At 51.2% G+C, this 18,854-nt stretch overlaps 1 protein-coding gene across 1 annotated transcript; it reads left to right on the plus strand.

Annotated features, from left to right (window-relative positions):
- Nucleotides 1-671: 671 nt before the first annotated feature.
- LOC138239425 (macrophage mannose receptor 1-like) lies at nucleotides 672-13,050 on the plus strand. The gene is made up of 8 exons (XM_069191308.1): nucleotides 672-1,144; nucleotides 4,747-4,794; nucleotides 6,001-6,339; nucleotides 7,308-7,646; nucleotides 8,550-8,858; nucleotides 9,558-9,908; nucleotides 10,730-11,077; nucleotides 12,522-13,050. Exons 1-8 carry the CDS (start codon nucleotides 1,036-1,038, stop codon nucleotides 12,524-12,526), a joined length of 1,848 nt encoding a protein of 615 aa, XP_069047409.1. The 5' UTR covers nucleotides 672-1,035; the 3' UTR covers nucleotides 12,527-13,050.
- The last annotated feature ends 5,804 nt before the right edge of the window (nucleotides 13,051-18,854 follow it).

Raw genomic sequence — 18,854 nt, forward strand, 5'->3', positions numbered from 1 at the left:
ACACACTGACTGGACACTACAGTACATTAACACTGCACTGAGAGAGAGGGGTTAATACAGTACAGACACACTGACTGGACACTCCAGGACATTAACACTGCACTGAGAGAGAGGGGTTAATACAGTCCAGACACACTGACTGGATTTAGTTTTCAATCAACAGAAGCCGCGAAACCAACTCAAGAAGTGCTAGACAGTTGTTAAGAAGCGTGTAGGGTGACGCGGTAATATTGACTTATTCAAAATACAAGTGTTTGCATTCAGGAACTGTCTCCCGAGCTTTTGACTTGAACGGTTGAACAGTTTCGGGGAAGTGATTTTGAAAAATCACATCTTTGTACTGAATATTTCAGTATTTCATGTCGCTCACAACAAGCACCTTTCAGACTTTTCTTTTTGGGAAACGATCGACAGAAATATAGTCAAATTAAAAAAGACACCACAAAACCGGAAGGAGTCCTTTTATATATTTTATTATATTTAAAAATAAATATAAAAAGTCCCAAAGTTCACTATGCCCAATTGATGCGCTCTATTGTTCAGTTTTGCAATAGATACACGTATTTTAATGTAATAAATTAATTGTAAAGATTTACAGAGAAAGAGTTTTATATCAGCATGAAGCAAAAGTCCCCTGCGTGAGATGAAAAATCAAGGAAAGGCGGGGAGATTATAAACGCGCCGAGTCTCCCTCTGGCCGCTTCTGGCTGAAGTCGAAGTGGGGGTGTCTCTGATGAGGAGGCGCTGTCCCCCTCCCCCGTGTTTTAACTCACCGACACGCCGGACTGAGCTCCTCCGGCGCGTGAGGCGCGATTTCCATCCTCCCGCTCGCGCTCGGGCGGCTCGTGCCGCCGCCGGGTGGGTATTTGCGTGCGACCCCGAGCCGATGCGCATGGCCGCCGCTCTCCGCTCGAGCGTGGGGGGAACAGAGCGCCTTGTGACCCTCTGGCTGAGCCACCTGCGAGCCGCTTTCACGGCTGGACTGGCGCCCCGCGGCACACTGTCGGACCCCGGTGTGTCCGGTGTGAAATTTGCATGTTTCTCTTCCTTCAGACAGGCTCATGTCAGTCCAGCACAGAGCACCGGGACACAGCAGCACTGCCGACGAGCGCCGAGCAGAGGAACCACATCCACTGTCGAAAAGGTGGGCAGTGTATTTGTCTTGGGGCAATTAAAATATGGAAGTGCAGAAAATTGCCTGCTGGACCGGTGGGAACTAAGATATCACTGCAGGCACATCGCTTCACTGAGAGCTAAGATACAGTATCACTGCAGACACATCGCTTCACTGAGAGCTAAGATACAGTATCACTACAGGCACATCGCTTCACTGAGAGCTAAGATACAGTATCACTACAGGCACATCGCTTCACTGAGAGCTAAGATACAGTACAGTATCACTGCAGGCATATCGCTTCACTGAGAGCTAAGATACAGTATCACTGCAGACACATCGCTTCACTGAGAGCTAAGATACAGTATCACTACAGGCACATCGCTTCACTGAGAGCTAAGATACAGTATCACTACAGACACATCGCTTCACTGAGAGCTAAGATACAGTATCACTGCAGGCACATCGCTTCACTGAGAGCTAAGATATCACTACAGACACATCGCTTCACTGAGAGCTAAGATACAGTATCACTACAGGCACAACGTCTTATTGTGTTAAGGCGTTTTGTGTTAATGCTTGTTAACATTTTATTCCCCGCAAATAAAATACAGAAATTCAACAGCGTTTTCGAATGTAAAAGTAATCTCAGTGGAGATTTTAGTTGAGTCATACGAATCTTGGGTCTGTTTTTTCATCCACTGTTCATTTCCACGTTCATTGTATTTATTTCTATTTGTAACGCAACAGCTTAAATCGCCGTCCCCGGCGAAGGGTTATCCCACCCCGCTTCTGACACAAATCTAACACAACGGGAGTTCAAGGGGCCCTGGCCGCATTAGGTCGGCCCCCCACCGTCGGGGGCTTGAACCCGTGACTCCCGTATCACTCAGGAGGGACCCAGCCCGGTGAGCCGAAGAGAGATCCCTCTATATCCCAGTAGCTGTAGTCCTGCTATCACAGGGAAGGACGGCGACGTCACCTGCTCTGGTACGCCGGCTCTTACACAGTGCCTGTCGGCCGTAAGCGTTACATATTTCATATTTTATGGAGAAATCCGCAATTTCCTCAAGTCGTTTTTCTTCTCCCCCGTACGAGTTAAATTTACTTTCAACAGTTCCCGCTGTGGGGCTACAGCGCACGTCTTCGCCATTAGTAATCCAGGACGTCAGCGGTGAGAGCAACTGCATCTTGACGGGATCAAGTAAGACAACTATCCGGACGAGGACTTGCGCTTTGAAACGGACAGAACGAACAGTGAAATCACGGTGTCGTGTCAAATCCAGAGGCCTGTCAATCGAAATTTAAACCCCTTTTCCAAAAAGCGCGCGTTCTGCTGACCTTTCCAGGACACCTAGTAAGATCGAGGCGCGGGCTGTGTGTCTGTCCTCGCTTATTACGACAGGCATACAAGGAGCCCGTTGTTTGTGCGTGTTTATATCAGTCCCCCACGGTGCCCGGGAGGGGCCATCAGTAGGAGAAAAAAAAAGTTAAATCGACGGAACGATTTGGGTATTTCGTGCGCACGAACTGTAAATTGTAGGAACGAATTCATTATCTCGTGGGCACGAATTGTAGATCGTTCCCTCGATACAACTTTTTTTCTTTCTTACCGACGGCCCCTCCCGGTGTCCGTAGTCTCCCGGTGTATTTAATGCGCTTTTTAGAGACAGCAGTGATGTAAACTTTTATCGCCACCACGTGAATGAATGAACGAATGAATGCATGCTTACTGTACCTTCACACAAGGCAGGGGAGCCTGAAAGAGCGCACACTAGGGCTCTGTGCGTCTTTAGTCCTTATGTGTCACATATAAATCATTTTATATGCGCATGAACAAATAAACACGGGTCCCCAGGAGTGGAAGGGGGAAGATTTTAACGGCGGGCTCGCCTTTCGGAGCGGAGAGAGCACAGATTTCCAGGGGATACTGAACCGGACACGACCCGTCCGAGAGGTGCCGGACCGACAACCGCTGCGGCCGAACTGATTCTGTCTGATGAGGATGAATCGCGCAAACGGGACAAGTTCAGAGAGATCTTCTTCCTAATCGTCTTCCTCCACGCGTGTGGGGTCGTCACTATGTCGCCTGACTGCATTGCGTGTGCCTGTGCGTGTGCGATGTGAATCGAGTGCTAATCAGCCACTGAAAAAAGCAAGCTGGATAAATCTAACACACCGATGATACTGATGCCTGAAAAAAACACAGTGTTCTACCCAGTTCGGTAGAAATCCGAACTGGGAAGAACATGGGTGCTCCACACAGAGGGATCCCAGTTGGGATCTGAACCCGGGACCACAGAGCTGTACAGCTCGTCATTTGCATGTTGCTGAGGACCAGTGATCTTGGCCTCTCAGTCCCAGTTTTGCATGTGCAAATGCGTACTGATGCTGTGTAGCTGTGTAGCAGCACAACTCTGCATCTCAGGTGTCCCACTGTAGTCTCTCTAGTAAAAAGACATGGAAATCAGGCTGAGGTGCATCTGCCTATACAGCAGGAAGGCCCTCCTGGTCTGGGGATGATATATTTCAGTCTTGTTCTGTTGTACTAGAGCGGTGCTAGGACCAGGGGAGGAGATGTGAGCGTGGTCTGGCAGCAGCAGTGCCGCACCTGTGCAGTCTCCACAATAACACGCCCTGCTGCTGCGTTTCATACGCGGCAAAACTTTGCATCGGGAATCTAAACAAAGGCAAACAGCCAGCGGATGGGCCGAACTTGAGGAAAGCCCTTCTGCTCTGTGACCGAGAGATTTAGGGTTTTTTTTCTTCTTATGCCATCGGGTCTTGAGCAGCACAGAATCTACAGCCTGCAGTCCGAGCTCCGCCATGCTTCAGCTGCATTGTGCCTCTCCAACCTGGGTCCCAGAGCGAACTAGGACTAGAACACATAGTGCTGGAATCCTGCAAATACATCCATTCTGGGGATTACAGAAATGTCCTATGACAGGCTGAAGGCACTGAGTCTCTTCAGTCTGAAGGGAGTGTCCCACACTGACAGGCTGAAGGAACTGAGTCTCTTTAGTCTGAAGGAACTGAGTCTTTAGTCTGAAGGGAGTGTCCCACGCTGACAGGCTGAAGGAACTGAGTCACTTCAGCCTGAAGGGAATGTCCCACACTGACAGGCTGGAGTCTCTTTAGTCTGAATGGAGTGTCCTACACTGACAGATTGAAGGAACTGAGTCTCTTCAGTCTTGAACAGAGGGGACTATGAGGTGACCTGATAAAAGTATTCAGAATCCTCAGAAACACTGACACAGTCAAGTTGATCAGTTCAGAATAAACAGTGAAACACCAGCCAGTGGACACCTGTGGAAACTAAATGGAAAATGGAGAATAGGAGGTAGTTCTTTACACAAAGGGTGATGGGAGTTTGGAACAAGCTGACCTGCCATGTTATTGAAGCCTATGCACTGGATTGATTGTTTGATTTGCTATCAAACAAGCGATTTAGGCCAAATAGACTCCTTTCCTTTGTAATCTTTCTCATGTTCCGTGTGGAATGTAGGGTACTGCGATCTACACACAGATCCTGCGATTGCAACTGCTATTTCAATTTCACTGAGGCCTGGGCAGGATACTGAAACAGGTTGTCAAGGACACTCCTAACCAATCCCCTCTCTCTCTCTCAACAGAGTCTGCGGTGATGGAAAAGTCCAGCCTGCCTGTTCTTCTGCTGACCGGTGAGAAGGATCTCCAGCCCTGAGACGCTGACCGCCTGCTGTGTGTCTCTCAATGCGCCCCAAATCTCGAATCCCCCTGTCGCAAATCAAACCGTTCCATCCGAGCTCAATCAGCTGACACGGGCAATAAGAATGACCAAGCTTGGTGTGTGATTTGTTCAGTGGCCCAGACGGGCAAAACACAAAACTAAAAAATTATTTACAAACAGCAAAATGACAAAACAAGTGCAAGCCAAAAAGACTGCATGAAAAAAATCCTACACCACACAACAGATATATAGAACGTGCACTAGTACATATCTGTTAAAAAGATATAACGAACACGACATCTGTTTTAAGGTGAGGGGAGGGCACGTGTTGAGCTCTTGATAAAACGTTGTGGTGAACTTTTGTCCACAAAGGTCAAAGCAATATGTTGTCAAGTGCTCCTTTCCAGAGAAACTCATATATACTGCTTCTTGCGTGAGTTATCACTCTAAAATCTTTAGCATTTTAATTTAGAAATGTGAACATGAAGTCTATAGTATTTTAAATTAAATCCGTGTTTTACTACTTGTGAAAATAATATTCAAATAAATATTTATTTTCATTAACGTTTAATATGGCCTAGATAAAATATACTGGTCTGTAGCTTCCACTCTCACCTCACAATGGATACTATGTTGGTTATGAGAACCTACTTCCATTTTAAACACATTTTTACTTGTTGACTTACTTTTGTCTGTGTTGTGTAGGTTTATTGTGCAGTCTTTTTTGTTTACTTTGTGTCGGTTTTTTGTTGGTGTACTCATTTTTGGGTGTGCTCTCCTGGTTGTTTTTGTGTTTTGCTCTTCTGGGCCACCATAGACTTGAGCCCTTGATTAAGAGTTTAAATTTGAGTCAGTGATAAAAGTTGATGAAGAGGTGAGAGGAAACAAGGTACAGTATTAGAAGCAGTAGTAGTGTAAGACAAACCACCCGAATGAGGGCATTTTAGTTTCAAAAACTACCCGCCGTGTAGTTCCAGCTGATACCCTGGCTTCTTTCAAGAACCAGCTGGATGAGATCCTCCAGTCAAGACAAGAGGCACTACTGTACGCAAAGGGTGGTGGGAGTGTGGAACAAGCTGGGTAAGCTCCTCGGATCCATTAACTGCTGACAACCAATTGGGCTGGAGGGGCAGAATGGGCTCTGTGACCGGCCTCACACTCTGATCCTTTGCCTCAGGGCTCTGCGGAGCGGTCTTCAGCCTCACCAGACAGCACTTCTACGTGGGGATTCAGACATCATGGCCAGAGGCACAGAGGTTCTGCAGGACCAACTTCAAGGACCTGTCCACCGTGAACAGCCAGGCGGAGCTGGAGCAGCTGATGAGCATGGCGGAGCCTGGCTCTCTGGAGCCCTGGATCGGCCTGTACAGGGACACGCAGGAGTGGCGGTGGGCGGCCGGTCAGGAAGTGACCTTCTGCAACTGGAGGAGGAGACTGTTCTGCGCGACGGCCGGCCCGGATGGGCTCTGGGTGGACGGAGTCTGTGACGACACGTTCCCCTTCATGTGCTACACCAGTACGTGAGGAGGGACTTCCTCCTGTCCCAGCAGCTCAGTTGCAGGGCCTCTGTGTGTCAACCCCAACTAGTCCGCTGGGGTGACAGGTCACAAATGAGAGAAGGCCGATTAGCCCGTCCAGCCTTTGTGGCAGGAGATAATCGCTGTTGCTATTGCTGAGGAGCTCACCCATCTTGTACGAAGCCATCGTATTGGCTTCAACAACATGGCTGGGCTGCTTGTTCCACACTCCCACCACCCTTTGTGTAAACCCGTGCCTGCCTGTTTGCTCTGGTTTGTGTTTCACTGTTGATTCTCATGGCTTGACCTTGTCAATGCCTTTAAGGATTTTGAACACTTGTGTCCACCGTCTCTTGTCTGTTCAAGACTACAGAGATCCAGTTCCTCCAGCCTGTCAGAAGAGGACTCTCCTCTCAGGCTTGAAATTGCTGCTTGTTCTAATGGGCTGATTCCAGAGCAGCTACTATATATCTTCTTCACAACATGTTGACTGACTTATACACAGTATTGTAAATGCAGCCTTCGTAGTGCATTGTCCAATGTTAATGCACAGCTCTCGACTTCAGTGCTACTCTTGTACCTCTGTGTCCTGCTACTCTGTCTGCCTTCCTCCGCCTGTCCACACACTGTCCAGAGGGTGAGTGAAGAGCAAGAGCAGACAGGCTCTCTCTGTCCAAGCTCACTTCCCCAGATCTTCTCCCCCGCAGCCTGTCAGGGTTGGACACTCCCCTCAGACTGAAGAGACTCAGTTCCTTCAGCCTGTCAGTGTGGGACACTCCCTTCAGAGTAAAGAGACTCAGTTCCTTCAGCCTGTCAGTGTGGGACACTCCCTTCAGACTGAAGAGACTCAGTTCCTTCAGCCTGTCAGTGTGGGACACTCCTTTCAGACTGAAGAGACTCAGTTCCTTCAGCCCAGGCATGTCTCTGCTTGCTCCAAGCTCACTTCCCGAGATCTTCTCCCCCGCAGACACCAGTGACATCTCCCAGAGGTACACGCTGGTCCTGCAGCCGATGTCCTGGTCCGCGGCCCGGGAGTACTGCAGGCAGAACCACACGGACCTGGTCAGCGTGCAGGACCGGAGCGAGAACGCCGCGGTGAGCGCGAGGGCCCAGGGCCGCGTCTTCTGGATCGGGCTGTTCAACGAGCCCTGGAAGTGGGCCGACGGCGCCAACGCGACCTATCGGAACTGGTACTACAGACAACCAGACGACTGGGCTTATGCTGAGAGATGTGTGGTAATGAGCTGGAACGGATTCTGGTTTGATTTCAACTGCAGTCTTGCGCTGACTTTCTACTGCTGCTCAGGTGAGTGGTGCTGCAGCCCCTGTGTCTCTTGCCCTCTGCTCCCCCTTCCACATCTGTGTGCAGGGAGTGAGTTGGTCCAGGGAGTGAGTAGATCCCCAGGCCAATCACTGGACTGATCCCGAAATAGATCCCCAGGCCGGTCTCTTGACTGATCCCTGAGTGGATCCCCAGGTCAATCTCAGGGTTGATCCCTGAGTGGATCTCCAGGTCAATCTCTGGGTGGATCCCTGAGTGGATCACCATGTCGATCTCTGGGCTGATCCCCGAGTGGATCCCCACGCCAATATCTGGGCTGATCCCAGAGTGGATCCCACTCTGTCAAACATGTACTGATCTTTTAGTAGACCCCCAGGTCATTCTCTAGACTGATCCAGAGTAGACATCCAGTCTAATATTTAAGCTGATCCCTGAAGAGATCCCTGGCAGAGGGTCTGACACCCTTACAGAATTGGTCCTTTAGTTCTGTGCCACTGTGGGAGAATCTTTACCCAGAATGCAGTGTGCATTGTCCCGTGTTCACCTGGGGTTCATAAAAGATTCTCCTTCCCTTGTGGAGCTCACCTGCAAGATCGTTTATGTGAAAAACAATTGACGGTGCTTCACCTTTGCTCTAAATTTAAATCAGGTAATCTATACATTCAATTAAGATTGTTGACTCTTGGAAAGATGAACTCATTTCATAGAAAAGCTGCTCTTTGTGACAACTGGTGACCTGAAGATTAACACAACTATAGCACATTTAGAGTGTAATCAGTTTTTAATGAAGGGGGATGTTAGATGAGGCCTGTAGGTTCCGGGGGCGAGATTTGTGAGGTTTAGGTTGAATTTTCATACAGAAAGTCAAAAGAACCACCAAAGCACCACACTGTCCCATCTAAGAGGAATTTCCCTGTCTTTACCTAGCTGATCCTTCTCTAAGATGTCAATTGAATTCCGATTGGAAGACATGGGATGAAGCCAGGAGTTTCTGCAGATCCCAGAATGCAGACCTGGCAGTGGTGCGCAGTCAGGAGGAGAACGAGCAGCTCCAGCAGCCGCCATACCTGGCCTGGATCGGGCTGCTGCATGACCAGGAGAACTGGCAGTGGGTCAGCGGAGCGGATCTCGGCTACTCCAACTGGAAGACCCAGCTCTTCTGTGCCGCGGCCAATCCAGAGGGATACTGGTGGGACTTTGTGTGCGACCTGGAGCTGCCTTTCATGTGTTACACAGGTACAGGGCAGATCTTTCAGTTTGTACAGCCTCTGATTCTTTTGCACTCGCCCAGTGTGACACAGGCCACTGACAAGACAAGGACATTCTGCCCATCCGTCCCTTTGGTTGTTAATAGTAGACAGCTTGTTCCACACTCCCACCACCCTTTGTGTATAAAGGGTGTCTCCAGTCCTGACTGCAGGTTCTCATCCAGCTGTGTCTTGAAAGAAGACAGGGTATCAGCTTCAACCACATGGCTGGACCGCTTGTTCCACACTCCCACCACCCTTTGTGTAAAGAAGTTACTCCTGTTCCAAGTTTCAAATACTCTTTAGTTTCCACTTCGTCTTTCACAGTCAGTTCTTAACAAATCTACTGGGTTGAGGAGTTTGATTACTTGGATCAAGTCCCCTCATAGACTTCTCTACTGAAAACTACAGAGACTCAGTTCCTTCAGCCTGCCAGTGTGGGACACTCCCTTCAGAGTAAAGAGACTCAGTTCCTTCAGCTTGTCAGGGTGGGTCACTCCCTTCAGACTGAAGAGACTCAGTTCCTTCAGCCTGTCAGTGTGGGACACTCCCTTCAGACTGAAGAGACTCAGTTCCTTCAGCCTGTCAGTGTGGGACACTCCCTTCAGACTGAAGAGACTCAGTTCCTTCAGCCCAGGCATGTCTCTGCTTGCTCCAAGCTCACTTCCCGAGATCTTCTCCCCCGCAGACACCAGTGACGTCTCCCAGAGGTACACGCTGGTCCTGCAGCCGATGTCCTGGTCCGCGGCCCGGGAGCACTGCAGGCAGAACCACACGGACCTGGTCAGCGTGCAGGACCGGAGCGAGAACGCCGCGGTGAGCGCGAGGGCCCAGGGCAGCGTCTTCTGGATCGGGCTGTTCAACGAGCCCTGGAAGTGGGCCGACGGCGCCAACGCGACCTATCGGAACTGGAGGAGGTACAGTCCGGACAACAACGACGGCAAGCAGAAGTGCACGGTGCTGAACCTGGCCGGTGCGGACAACGGCACGTGGAACGACAAGACGTGCAGCGAGCAGAGGCCCTTCTTCTGCCAAGATGGTGAGGCCGCTGATCAAGCGCAGTCGCGCACACGGCTGCAGAGGATGTCTGTGTAACAGGGTTTACTGGACACAAGACGGGTCTCAAACCAGAAGCTATGTCTTGAAATAACCCTGTTTATCGGCTTCCACAACATGGCTGGGCGTCTCCACGCTCCTGCCACTCTTTGTGTAAAGATGTGCCTCCTGTTACCAATATAAAGTGCAATTTCATATACTATAGTTTCCTGTTTTAATCTCTGCTTCATGACTCACTATTGATTCTGAAGACGCCTGGGTTGACTTTTGACTTTTGGACCTTTACAGTCTTCTCTTCAAGTCTTCCAGATTAGACTTGGTTCCTCTAGGCGGTCAGTGGAGGACTTTCCCTTCAGCCCAGGAATAATAATAATATAAATAATAATAATAATAATAATAATAATAATAATTGCTTACACTTATATAGCGCTTTTCTGGACACTCCACTCAAAGCGCTTTACAGGTAATGGGGACTCCCCTCCACCACCATCAATGTGCAGCATCCACCTGGATGATGCGACGGCAGCCATAGTGCGCCAGAACGCTCACCTCACATCAGCTCTCAGTGGGGAGGAAATGGGGAGAATGGGGAGAATGTCTCTGCCTGCTCTTCTCTGGCCTGATTCCACAGCAGCAGTGTCTCTGCTGCCCTGTGGTGTTCTAGTCTTCCAGCTGTGTTCCACTAGGAACACAAACTGACCATCTCCGACAGTCGCTGCCTCTTTACACGGCTCCTCTCGGGCCAGTCTGAAACCCCGATCTCTGAAGCCGTGCAGAATCACTAAGCCTGCCCCTTCCCTGTAGACGTGCGCGACCTGATCCTCGTGCGGGAGAACAGGAGCTGGGAGGAAGCTCTGGACTTCTGCCGGTCTCACTACTCGGACCTCACCAGCATCGTCTCGGCCAAGGAGCAGGTCGCGGCCCTGAGGGCGGCTGGCACCCAGTCTGAGTACGTGTGGCTGGGCCTGCGGCAGAGCCTCGTCTCCGGCGCCTGGTTCTGGGTGAACAGGGAGCCCCTGGGGTACGAAGCGTGGGGGCAGGGAGGGCAGCCCCAGTGCCCCCTGTCCAGTCACTGCGGAGCCATGTCTGCCAGGACGCAGCTGTGGACGGACCTGCCCTGTGACCTGAGGCTCAGCTTCATCTGCTACAGAGGTACAGCTGCTGGAGGGTCAGGGTCCTCTCTCCTCTTCCTGCTGTGTGTCATGGCCCCGGTGTGTCTCCTCTTTCCTCTTCCTGCTGTGTGTCACAGCCCCAGTGTGTCTCCTCTCTCCTCTTCCTGCTGTGTGTCACAGCCCTGTTGTGTCTCCACTTTCCTCTTCCTGCTGTGTGTCATGGCCCCGGTGTGTCTCCTCTTTCCTCTTCCTGCTGTGTGTCACAGCCCCAGTGTGTCTCCTCTCTCCTCTTCCTGCTGTGTGTCACAGCCCTGTTGTGTCTCCACTTTCCTCTTCCTGCTGTGTGTCACAGCCCCAGTGTGTCTCCTCTCTCCTATTCCTGCTGTGTGTCACAGCCTCCGTGTGTCTCCTCTCTCCTCTTCCTGCTGTGTGTCACAGCCCCAGTGTGTCTCCTCTCTCTTCTTCCTGCTGTGTGTCACGGCCCCGGTGTGTCTCCTCTCTCCTCTTACTGCTGTGTGTCACAGCCCCGGTGTGTCTCCTCTCTCCTCTTCCTGCTGTGTGTCATGGCCCCGGTGTGTCTCCTCTTTCCTCTTCCTGCTGTGTGTCACAGCCCCAGTGTGTCTCCTCTCTCCTCTTCCTGCTGTGTGTCACGGCCCCGGTGTGTCTCCTCTCTCCTCTTACTGCTGTGTGTCACAGCCCCGGTGTGTCTCCTCTCTCCTCTTCCTGCTGTGTGTCACAGCCCCGGTGTGTCTTCTCTCTCCTCTTACTGCTGTGTGTCATGGCCCCGGTGTGTCTCCTCTCTCCTCTTACTGCTGTGTGTCACAGCCCCGGTGTGTCTCCTCTCTCCTCTTCCTGCTGTGTGTCACAGCCCCGGTGTGTCTCCTCTCTCCTCTTCCTGCTGTGTGTCACAGCCCCGGTGTGTCTCCTCTCTCTTCTTCCTGCTGTGTGTCACGGCCCCGGTGTGTCTCCTCTCTCCTCTTACTGCTGTGTGTCACAGCCCCGGTGTGTCTCCTCTCTCCTCTTCCTGCTGTGTGTCATGGCCCCGGTGTGTCTCCTCTTTCCTCTTCCTGCTGTGTGTCACAGCCCCAGTGTGTCTCCTCTCTCCTCTTCCTGCTGTGTGTCACGGCCCCGGTGTGTCTCCTCTCTCCTCTTACTGCTGTGTGTCACAGCCCCGGTGTGTCTCCTCTCTCCTCTTCCTGCTGTGTGTCACAGCCCCGGTGTGTCTTCTCTCTCCTCTTACTGCTGTGTGTCATGGCCCCGGTGTGTCTCCTCTCTCCTCTTACTGCTGTGTGTCACAGCCCCGGTGTGTCTCCTCTCTCCTCTTCCTGCTGTGTGTCACAGCCCCGGTGTGTCTCCTCTCTCCTCTTCCTGCTGTGTGTCACAGCCCCGGTGTGTCTCCTCTCTCCTCTTCCTGCTGTGTGTCACAGTCAGCTGGAGCAGTGCAGTTTCTTCCTTAAGTCTGCAGCTCTGTGTCTCCTCCACAGATTAGCATGGCCCTAGAAAACTCCCTCCCAGAGCTGCCAGCGAGGCTGTGCTCCTCTCTCTCACTGGACAAACTCCTTTCAGGACTGACTCCTGATCTCAGGATTAGCTGCCCTGACTCCTGATCTTGGGATGAGCGGCCCTGAATCCAGCTCTCGGAATGAGCAACGCTGACTCTGGCCCTGGCTCTGGAGCTTGAGGACACCTCTGGACATACTGGACATTAGAAAGAAGCACAGCCTGGGAATCAGGACCTCTTGGAGACGACTGTCTACACTGCAGAAGTAGAATAATTTCTATGAGCTATTTTCAAATTAATATATGTTGGTGAGAGAAATGATTATTTCTTGACTAGAATTCTGTGACTGTGGTGTTTTCAGTGTCTTGGCTTCACTGCGATGTAAAGGTGGGGGAAAAACACATTTTAGCAGCATGTGTGAAGTTTTAGGCAAAATGTGAGAAATTATTATCTGCTTAATAGAAGGGTTTTCTAATATTAAAGGTAGTCTAATATTTTTTGTAAACATCGAACATGGAACCTCCGGTTCTATGTTTTTCATGCCTACAAACTCCTGAGACCGCACACGGGGGAGGAAGTGCAGGCAGACTCCTCCCACTTGCCCACCTTCTAGCCAATCAGCTTTTGACACATCACAGGCCGACCCGCCCCATATTGCATGGTCAGTGCTGATTGGAATGGATGCTCATCCCTCACTTACAGCACCACATGCCTGCAAGTGTCCAGGAGGCCACAAGGGGGCACTGTGTCACTGAAAGCCGACACATTCCTAGTTGGTTGGACTCACCCTACTCTCAGCAGTACCCAGTGAAATTCCATGCCAGTTCTTGGGAAATCCTAATCACAGTCCATTCATGGCATGACTCAGGCTCAAGCCCCTGATCTCAGAACTTAGCCTGCACCCAGGCTAGTTCCTTTACCCCTCAGAAATCGAATGAAAACAGCTCTTATGTTGATGTGAACACGTAAAACTGATGTATCATTCCCAGACAGAATGGCGATCTTCAGGTACTCTTCTTGCAGGACCTGGACACGATGTCCTTGCTGGAGGGACTCAGGCACCAGGCTCACCCACAGCAGACAAGAGGGAAGGTTATATAGACAGATGTCAGCATCTCAGATGTCTTTTTACTAGAGAGACACCTGAGATGCAGAGTTGTGCTGCTACACGGCTACACAGCATCAGTACACATTTGCACATGCAAAACTGGGACTGAGAGGCCAAGATCACTGGTCCTCAGCAACATGCAAATGACGAGCTGTACAGCTCTGGGGTCTGAGGCTCAGTTCCTGAACTGGATCCTTATGTGTGGAGTTTGTATGGCCTCCTGGTGGGCTGTCTCCTGCTGCTCCAGGATCTCCGAGCAGCAAGTGTTGTCTCTAAACAACATCAGAATGTGCCTGCTCTGCCCACAAGGCGCTAGAGACACAGGGTGTTACTCTGGTGTCCTGGCCAAATTTCTCCCTGGCCTTTACCCATCATGGCCTCCTAATAACCCCCATCTCTGAACCGGCTTCATCAGGAAGCACCCCAGCTTCCTGGCCAAATTTCCCATTGGCCCTTACCAATCATGGCCTCCTAATAATCCCCCTCTATGAATTGGCTACATTACTCTGCTCTCCTCCCCACCGATAGCTGATGTGTGGTGAGCGTTCTGGCGCACTATGGCTGCCGTCGCATCATCCAGGTGGGGCTGCACATTGGTGGTGGTGGAGGGGATCCCCATTACCTGTAAAGCGCTTTGAGTGCAATTATTATTATTATTATTATTATTATTATCACTCTTCTCTCCTCCACACTGAGAGCTGGTGTGTGTGAGCAGACTGGAGCATCATCCAGGTGGGCCTGCACACTGGGGGTGGTGGAGGGGATCCCCATTACCTGGAATCAGTGAGACTGAGCTGCACTCGGGTCGTCAGATCAGGCAGTTGGGAGTAAGACGAGCTAAGTGGGCCAAACCAGTTGTAAACCTTCCTGTATTCTCCCCTTTGACCAGCAGAGGGCAGCGCAGGCTGGCAGCTGCTTCAGTGTTGACATCCCCCGCCCCGTGTGCGCTGGTCATCGCTCGGCTGACGGGCTGGACCGCCCGCTGCAGGAGCCCGGGCCCCCAGGGGTGCAGACACCCCGGCAGCCTCAGTCACGGGCCTTGAAAGGAGAGCGCAGGTTCACGCACGCTCAGGGTATTTCCTGCGCAGGCGATCTCCAGGAGGAGTTTTCTGTTCACGTTATTTTCAACCTCACACGTCGTGCGGCGCAGGGTTTACCCGAACTAGACATCTTCCCCCGGTCCCCCCTCTCCATCCTTCCAACATCTGGAGCGCATCACGCTCTCCGAGACAAACACAGCAGGCCGGCAGGGCGAGGGGGAGAGAGGCCGTGCTCGAAAACACGCAGCTGCGGAGGGCGGGGGGCGGTGCTGTCCCCGCCAGCCGGGGAAAGGGTGGATTAGGCACGGATTCGGCGTGGCGGTCGGGGCTGTTTCCCGCTAGCTGAAGGGTCGCGGGTCCGAATTTTAGCGCTGCTGTGGCACTCCTGCGCTGGGATGGCTCCAGGAAGATGTCCAGCTAGCCCCCGTGGGGGTCTCCCGCTATCAGCTTCCCGCGGTTAAAAGTCCTGCCCCCAAGCCACGTGTGTCACCAGCACAGTGACACGACCTGTCACAAGGGAGTGACGCTTGAGCACGCATTTCGTGTTAAATAATACCGTGAGCACTCACACACACTTACACCGCCAAAAACAACACGGGGACTATACACCAGTGCAAATACGTGGAGGATCTTTTATAACAGAACCAGAGGCACTTCTATACACAAAGGGTTGTGGGAGTGTGGAACAAGCTGGCCAGCCAGGTTGTTGAAGCCGGTACCCTGGCTTCTTTCAAGACGCAGCTGGATGAGGTCCTCCAGGCAGGACAGGAGGCACTTCTTTACACTAAGGGTGGTGGGGGTGTGGAACAAGCTGCCCAGCCATGCTGTTGAATCCGATACCCGAGCTGGAGGGGCTGAATGGCTCCTCTCGTTTGAGAACCCTCTTGTGTTCTTATGGGCGTGAGCGCTTCTTTCTGGATCACCATGGAGGGGCTCCTATAAGACATACTCCAGGGTCTTACAATAGTTAATCATAGGCTAAAACCACTAAACTGGAGTTTTCTCTGTCAGACTGGTCTGGGTCAGCACGCTGAGAGTGTCATAAATAAGAGAGTAGCAAACAAACGCCTGCTGCAGTTTCCGACGCCGATAATTATTCTGCGTCTGAAAGCCTGAAGCGAGAAAAGAGCCCTTTCCCAAATAAAGAGCGTAGTGTTGGACGGTGCAGTCTTATAATGCACAAATGCGGTCTCATAGACAAGTCCCTCTGCACTGCGAAAGCGCCTTGAAGAAATTCGCCGGATTTACGGTTTAAACCGGGCGCCCGCTACATTATTACCATGGTTTTAATAATGTGAGTTTTTCCGCAAGTGATGCGGAGAAATCCTACGTCTCTGCCCGCTGAACTCTTATTTAGTCGAAGGGCGGTGGCCGTTCACAGTGAATACACCGGCGCTGCGGCGTCTCTGTCAGGACTGGAAGATGGATACGAACAGAATTCGAGAGCCGATGTGCAGTTCACGGTCTTCAGTTTCAGAGAAGGGCAGCCCTGAGCTTTTAAACCCGCCATGTTTAAAGACCCTGCTACCCTGAATCGGATGGAGCGGTCAGAAAAAAAATAGTTAAAGCCTCTGGCGCATCGGAGTGGGAGAGAGCTGGCGGAGGAGGGACGACCCAGCGGGAGAGACTGTAAGGCAAACAACCGGGTGTGTCCTGTTGGGGGCTGTCGGTGAAAGGCGAGCGGGAGGTGAGGACGCGGCCGGGACAGCGGCGGGGACACGCACAGAGGTATTGACACCAGCGCCAACTTCCCCTGCCCCCTTCCCCCGTGTGAACGCCCCGTTTCACCCGAGACAGGACAGGGACTGGGGCTGTCCGTCCTGCAGTCAGGTACAGGTACCCGCAGGACTGGACGCCTGCGGTTTTAAAAGCCTGTGCCCGTGACTTGTAATGTCACGAAGGGGATTCTCAAACGCCACAAACGAGTGTCGGAACCGAACCGATAGCTGGTTTGCCCCTGTGGCGCCTCCGAGTTGAAATGTTACCACAATTCAGACGCTGCGTTGACCGGCGTCTCAGAACGGTAGACCCAGACCCTGCTGGAGCTGTTAATTGAAGTTAACGGCTGTCAGCTCGCACAGTGTCGAGTCCCCGTGTCCAGGACAGTAACGGGAGAGGACGCTACTAGCCACGGGTGAGTGCGCGTTTGCGTGTTGGCGCAGGGGTTAAATCCGCGACCGCGGTTACAGTTAGCTCTGCAGTCCCTAAACAGATCCAGTCCTTCTGTAGCCAGTTTTAACTCGGGCTGTCCGGCCTCGCAAAAAACAGGTCTTCCTCTCACAGACTGTGAATCCAGGACATGACAGACGGTGCTTGAGGAAAGCTCTAAGCATCACCAAAGACCCCACACACCCCAGCTACAGACTGTTTGACCCTCTACCATCTGGAAAACGGTACCGGAGCATTCGGGCCCGGACTACCAGACTCAGAGAGAGTTTTTACCCCTGCACTATCACGCTATTAAACTCCCAGCCTCTCTCACCTACGATCTGAACCCTCACAGTGCCTTCTCTCTTTACCAAAACTCAAACACACAATGAAATCTACCTCTACCTCTCATGTCAAGAAGCCCACTCCCCATCATTTCTGTCCTTTATTTCATTCTCTTGATGTATGATTTTGCACATCTGATGTTGTTTTGCACATTACCTGTTACCTGTTGTTGTTATTTTGCACACTGCCTGTTGTCTCTGTCTTGCTTTTCTTATACAATTGTATTGTTGTTTTTTGTACTACTTATCGTCCAAGAGCTAGCTAAACAGCATTTCGTTATACCATACACCTGTATATGAGTATAATGACAATAAACTTGATCTTGAACTCGAAGAGAGAGAGAAAAGCACAGCCGGGTTTTGACTGTGGGTCCCTGTTTGACCACAAACATGTCTATCGACAGTACTGTACCGTATCATCGGTAACTCGCTCCGAATTAAAATCGGTTTCCGTCTCATTTCTGCACCGTGTCGAGAGATATGGGAGACCTGTATTCTTGGCGTTTGCTCGACGTTCACCATTGGCGACGAATGTACAGTATAGTGGCGAGATAGTGCGTTAACCTGTCGTGCAGATCCGAGGCACAACGGGGTGGTAGGTTGTGAAATGTAGGTTACAATCTGGATCACAGACAGACGGCCAGGAAGCAGTGGGACCGTCAGGAAATCTCGGAGGAATTACCACACCCGGTCAGACCACGAATCGTTCTGCACGATTTCTGTTTCCTTAGAAAGGTTAGGTGTCGACTGCGCTCCCCGCCTGGCTGAAGGCCAGCCCCCCCGGCCGTGGGACAGGAGTGACCCGGGGACGGAAACAGAGGCGTTGGAGGGGTGCGAAAGGAGACGTGCGCGAGGAAGAGGCTCGCGGTGATTTCTAGTTTAGAGCATTTCGGGAAATGACGTCATGGAGGGTCACAAAAACAGCAGAGATGCGGGGTGGCCGCTTTCATTCCCCTCCCAACGTGCCTTAGACACTCCCATTAATTAACGGATCTTCACAGTTAAACCAGGCGTGTATCAGTTAACTATCGAAGATAAATACTCCCAGATCATAAGCATGCTTGTAATACTTGGGTGCAGACAGCCAGAACGAGATACTGTACACATCCCGCCACATCAAAGTCAGAAATGTGGTAATGGAAACACGAAATCAGATTTCGTGTATGAGCAACATTATTGCTTTATCACGAGATAATGTATTTCTTTTATTCTTTTTACTGAAATGCTCCATTGCGCTCTCTGTCCTTGCTTTATGAATGTACTATTGTGTCCAGTCAGTGTGTCTGGACTGTATTAACCCCTCTCTCTCAGTGCAGTGTTAATGTCCTGTAGTGTCCAGTCAGTCAGTGTCTGATCTGTACTATTTTAAGACTTCCTCTCCCTCCCTCATCCCTCTGTGTGTTTAGTGATTGGTTCTGTATCCTAAAATCTGGCTTACTCTAAGCGGCTCTGTGCACTCCAGGTCTGTGCATGCACTGATTACCTTGGGGTATTAGTGCTTTAGCTGATACTTGGCCAGTTGTTTAGTAAAACAAAGTGACTCTTGCACAAAGCAGTGACATTTCTTCTGCTTCCCAAATCCTGTCCTCATTCTCATTTTCCCAAGAATCCCCTTTACCACTGTGGAAACACCACTATGCTTGCTTCACACCCTGTCACATTAAGTGCATCACATA

This window comes from Lepisosteus oculatus, chromosome 6, assembly GCF_040954835.1.
Source record: "Lepisosteus oculatus isolate fLepOcu1 chromosome 6, fLepOcu1.hap2, whole genome shotgun sequence".
Lineage (NCBI taxonomy): Eukaryota > Metazoa > Chordata > Actinopteri > Semionotiformes > Lepisosteidae > Lepisosteus > Lepisosteus oculatus.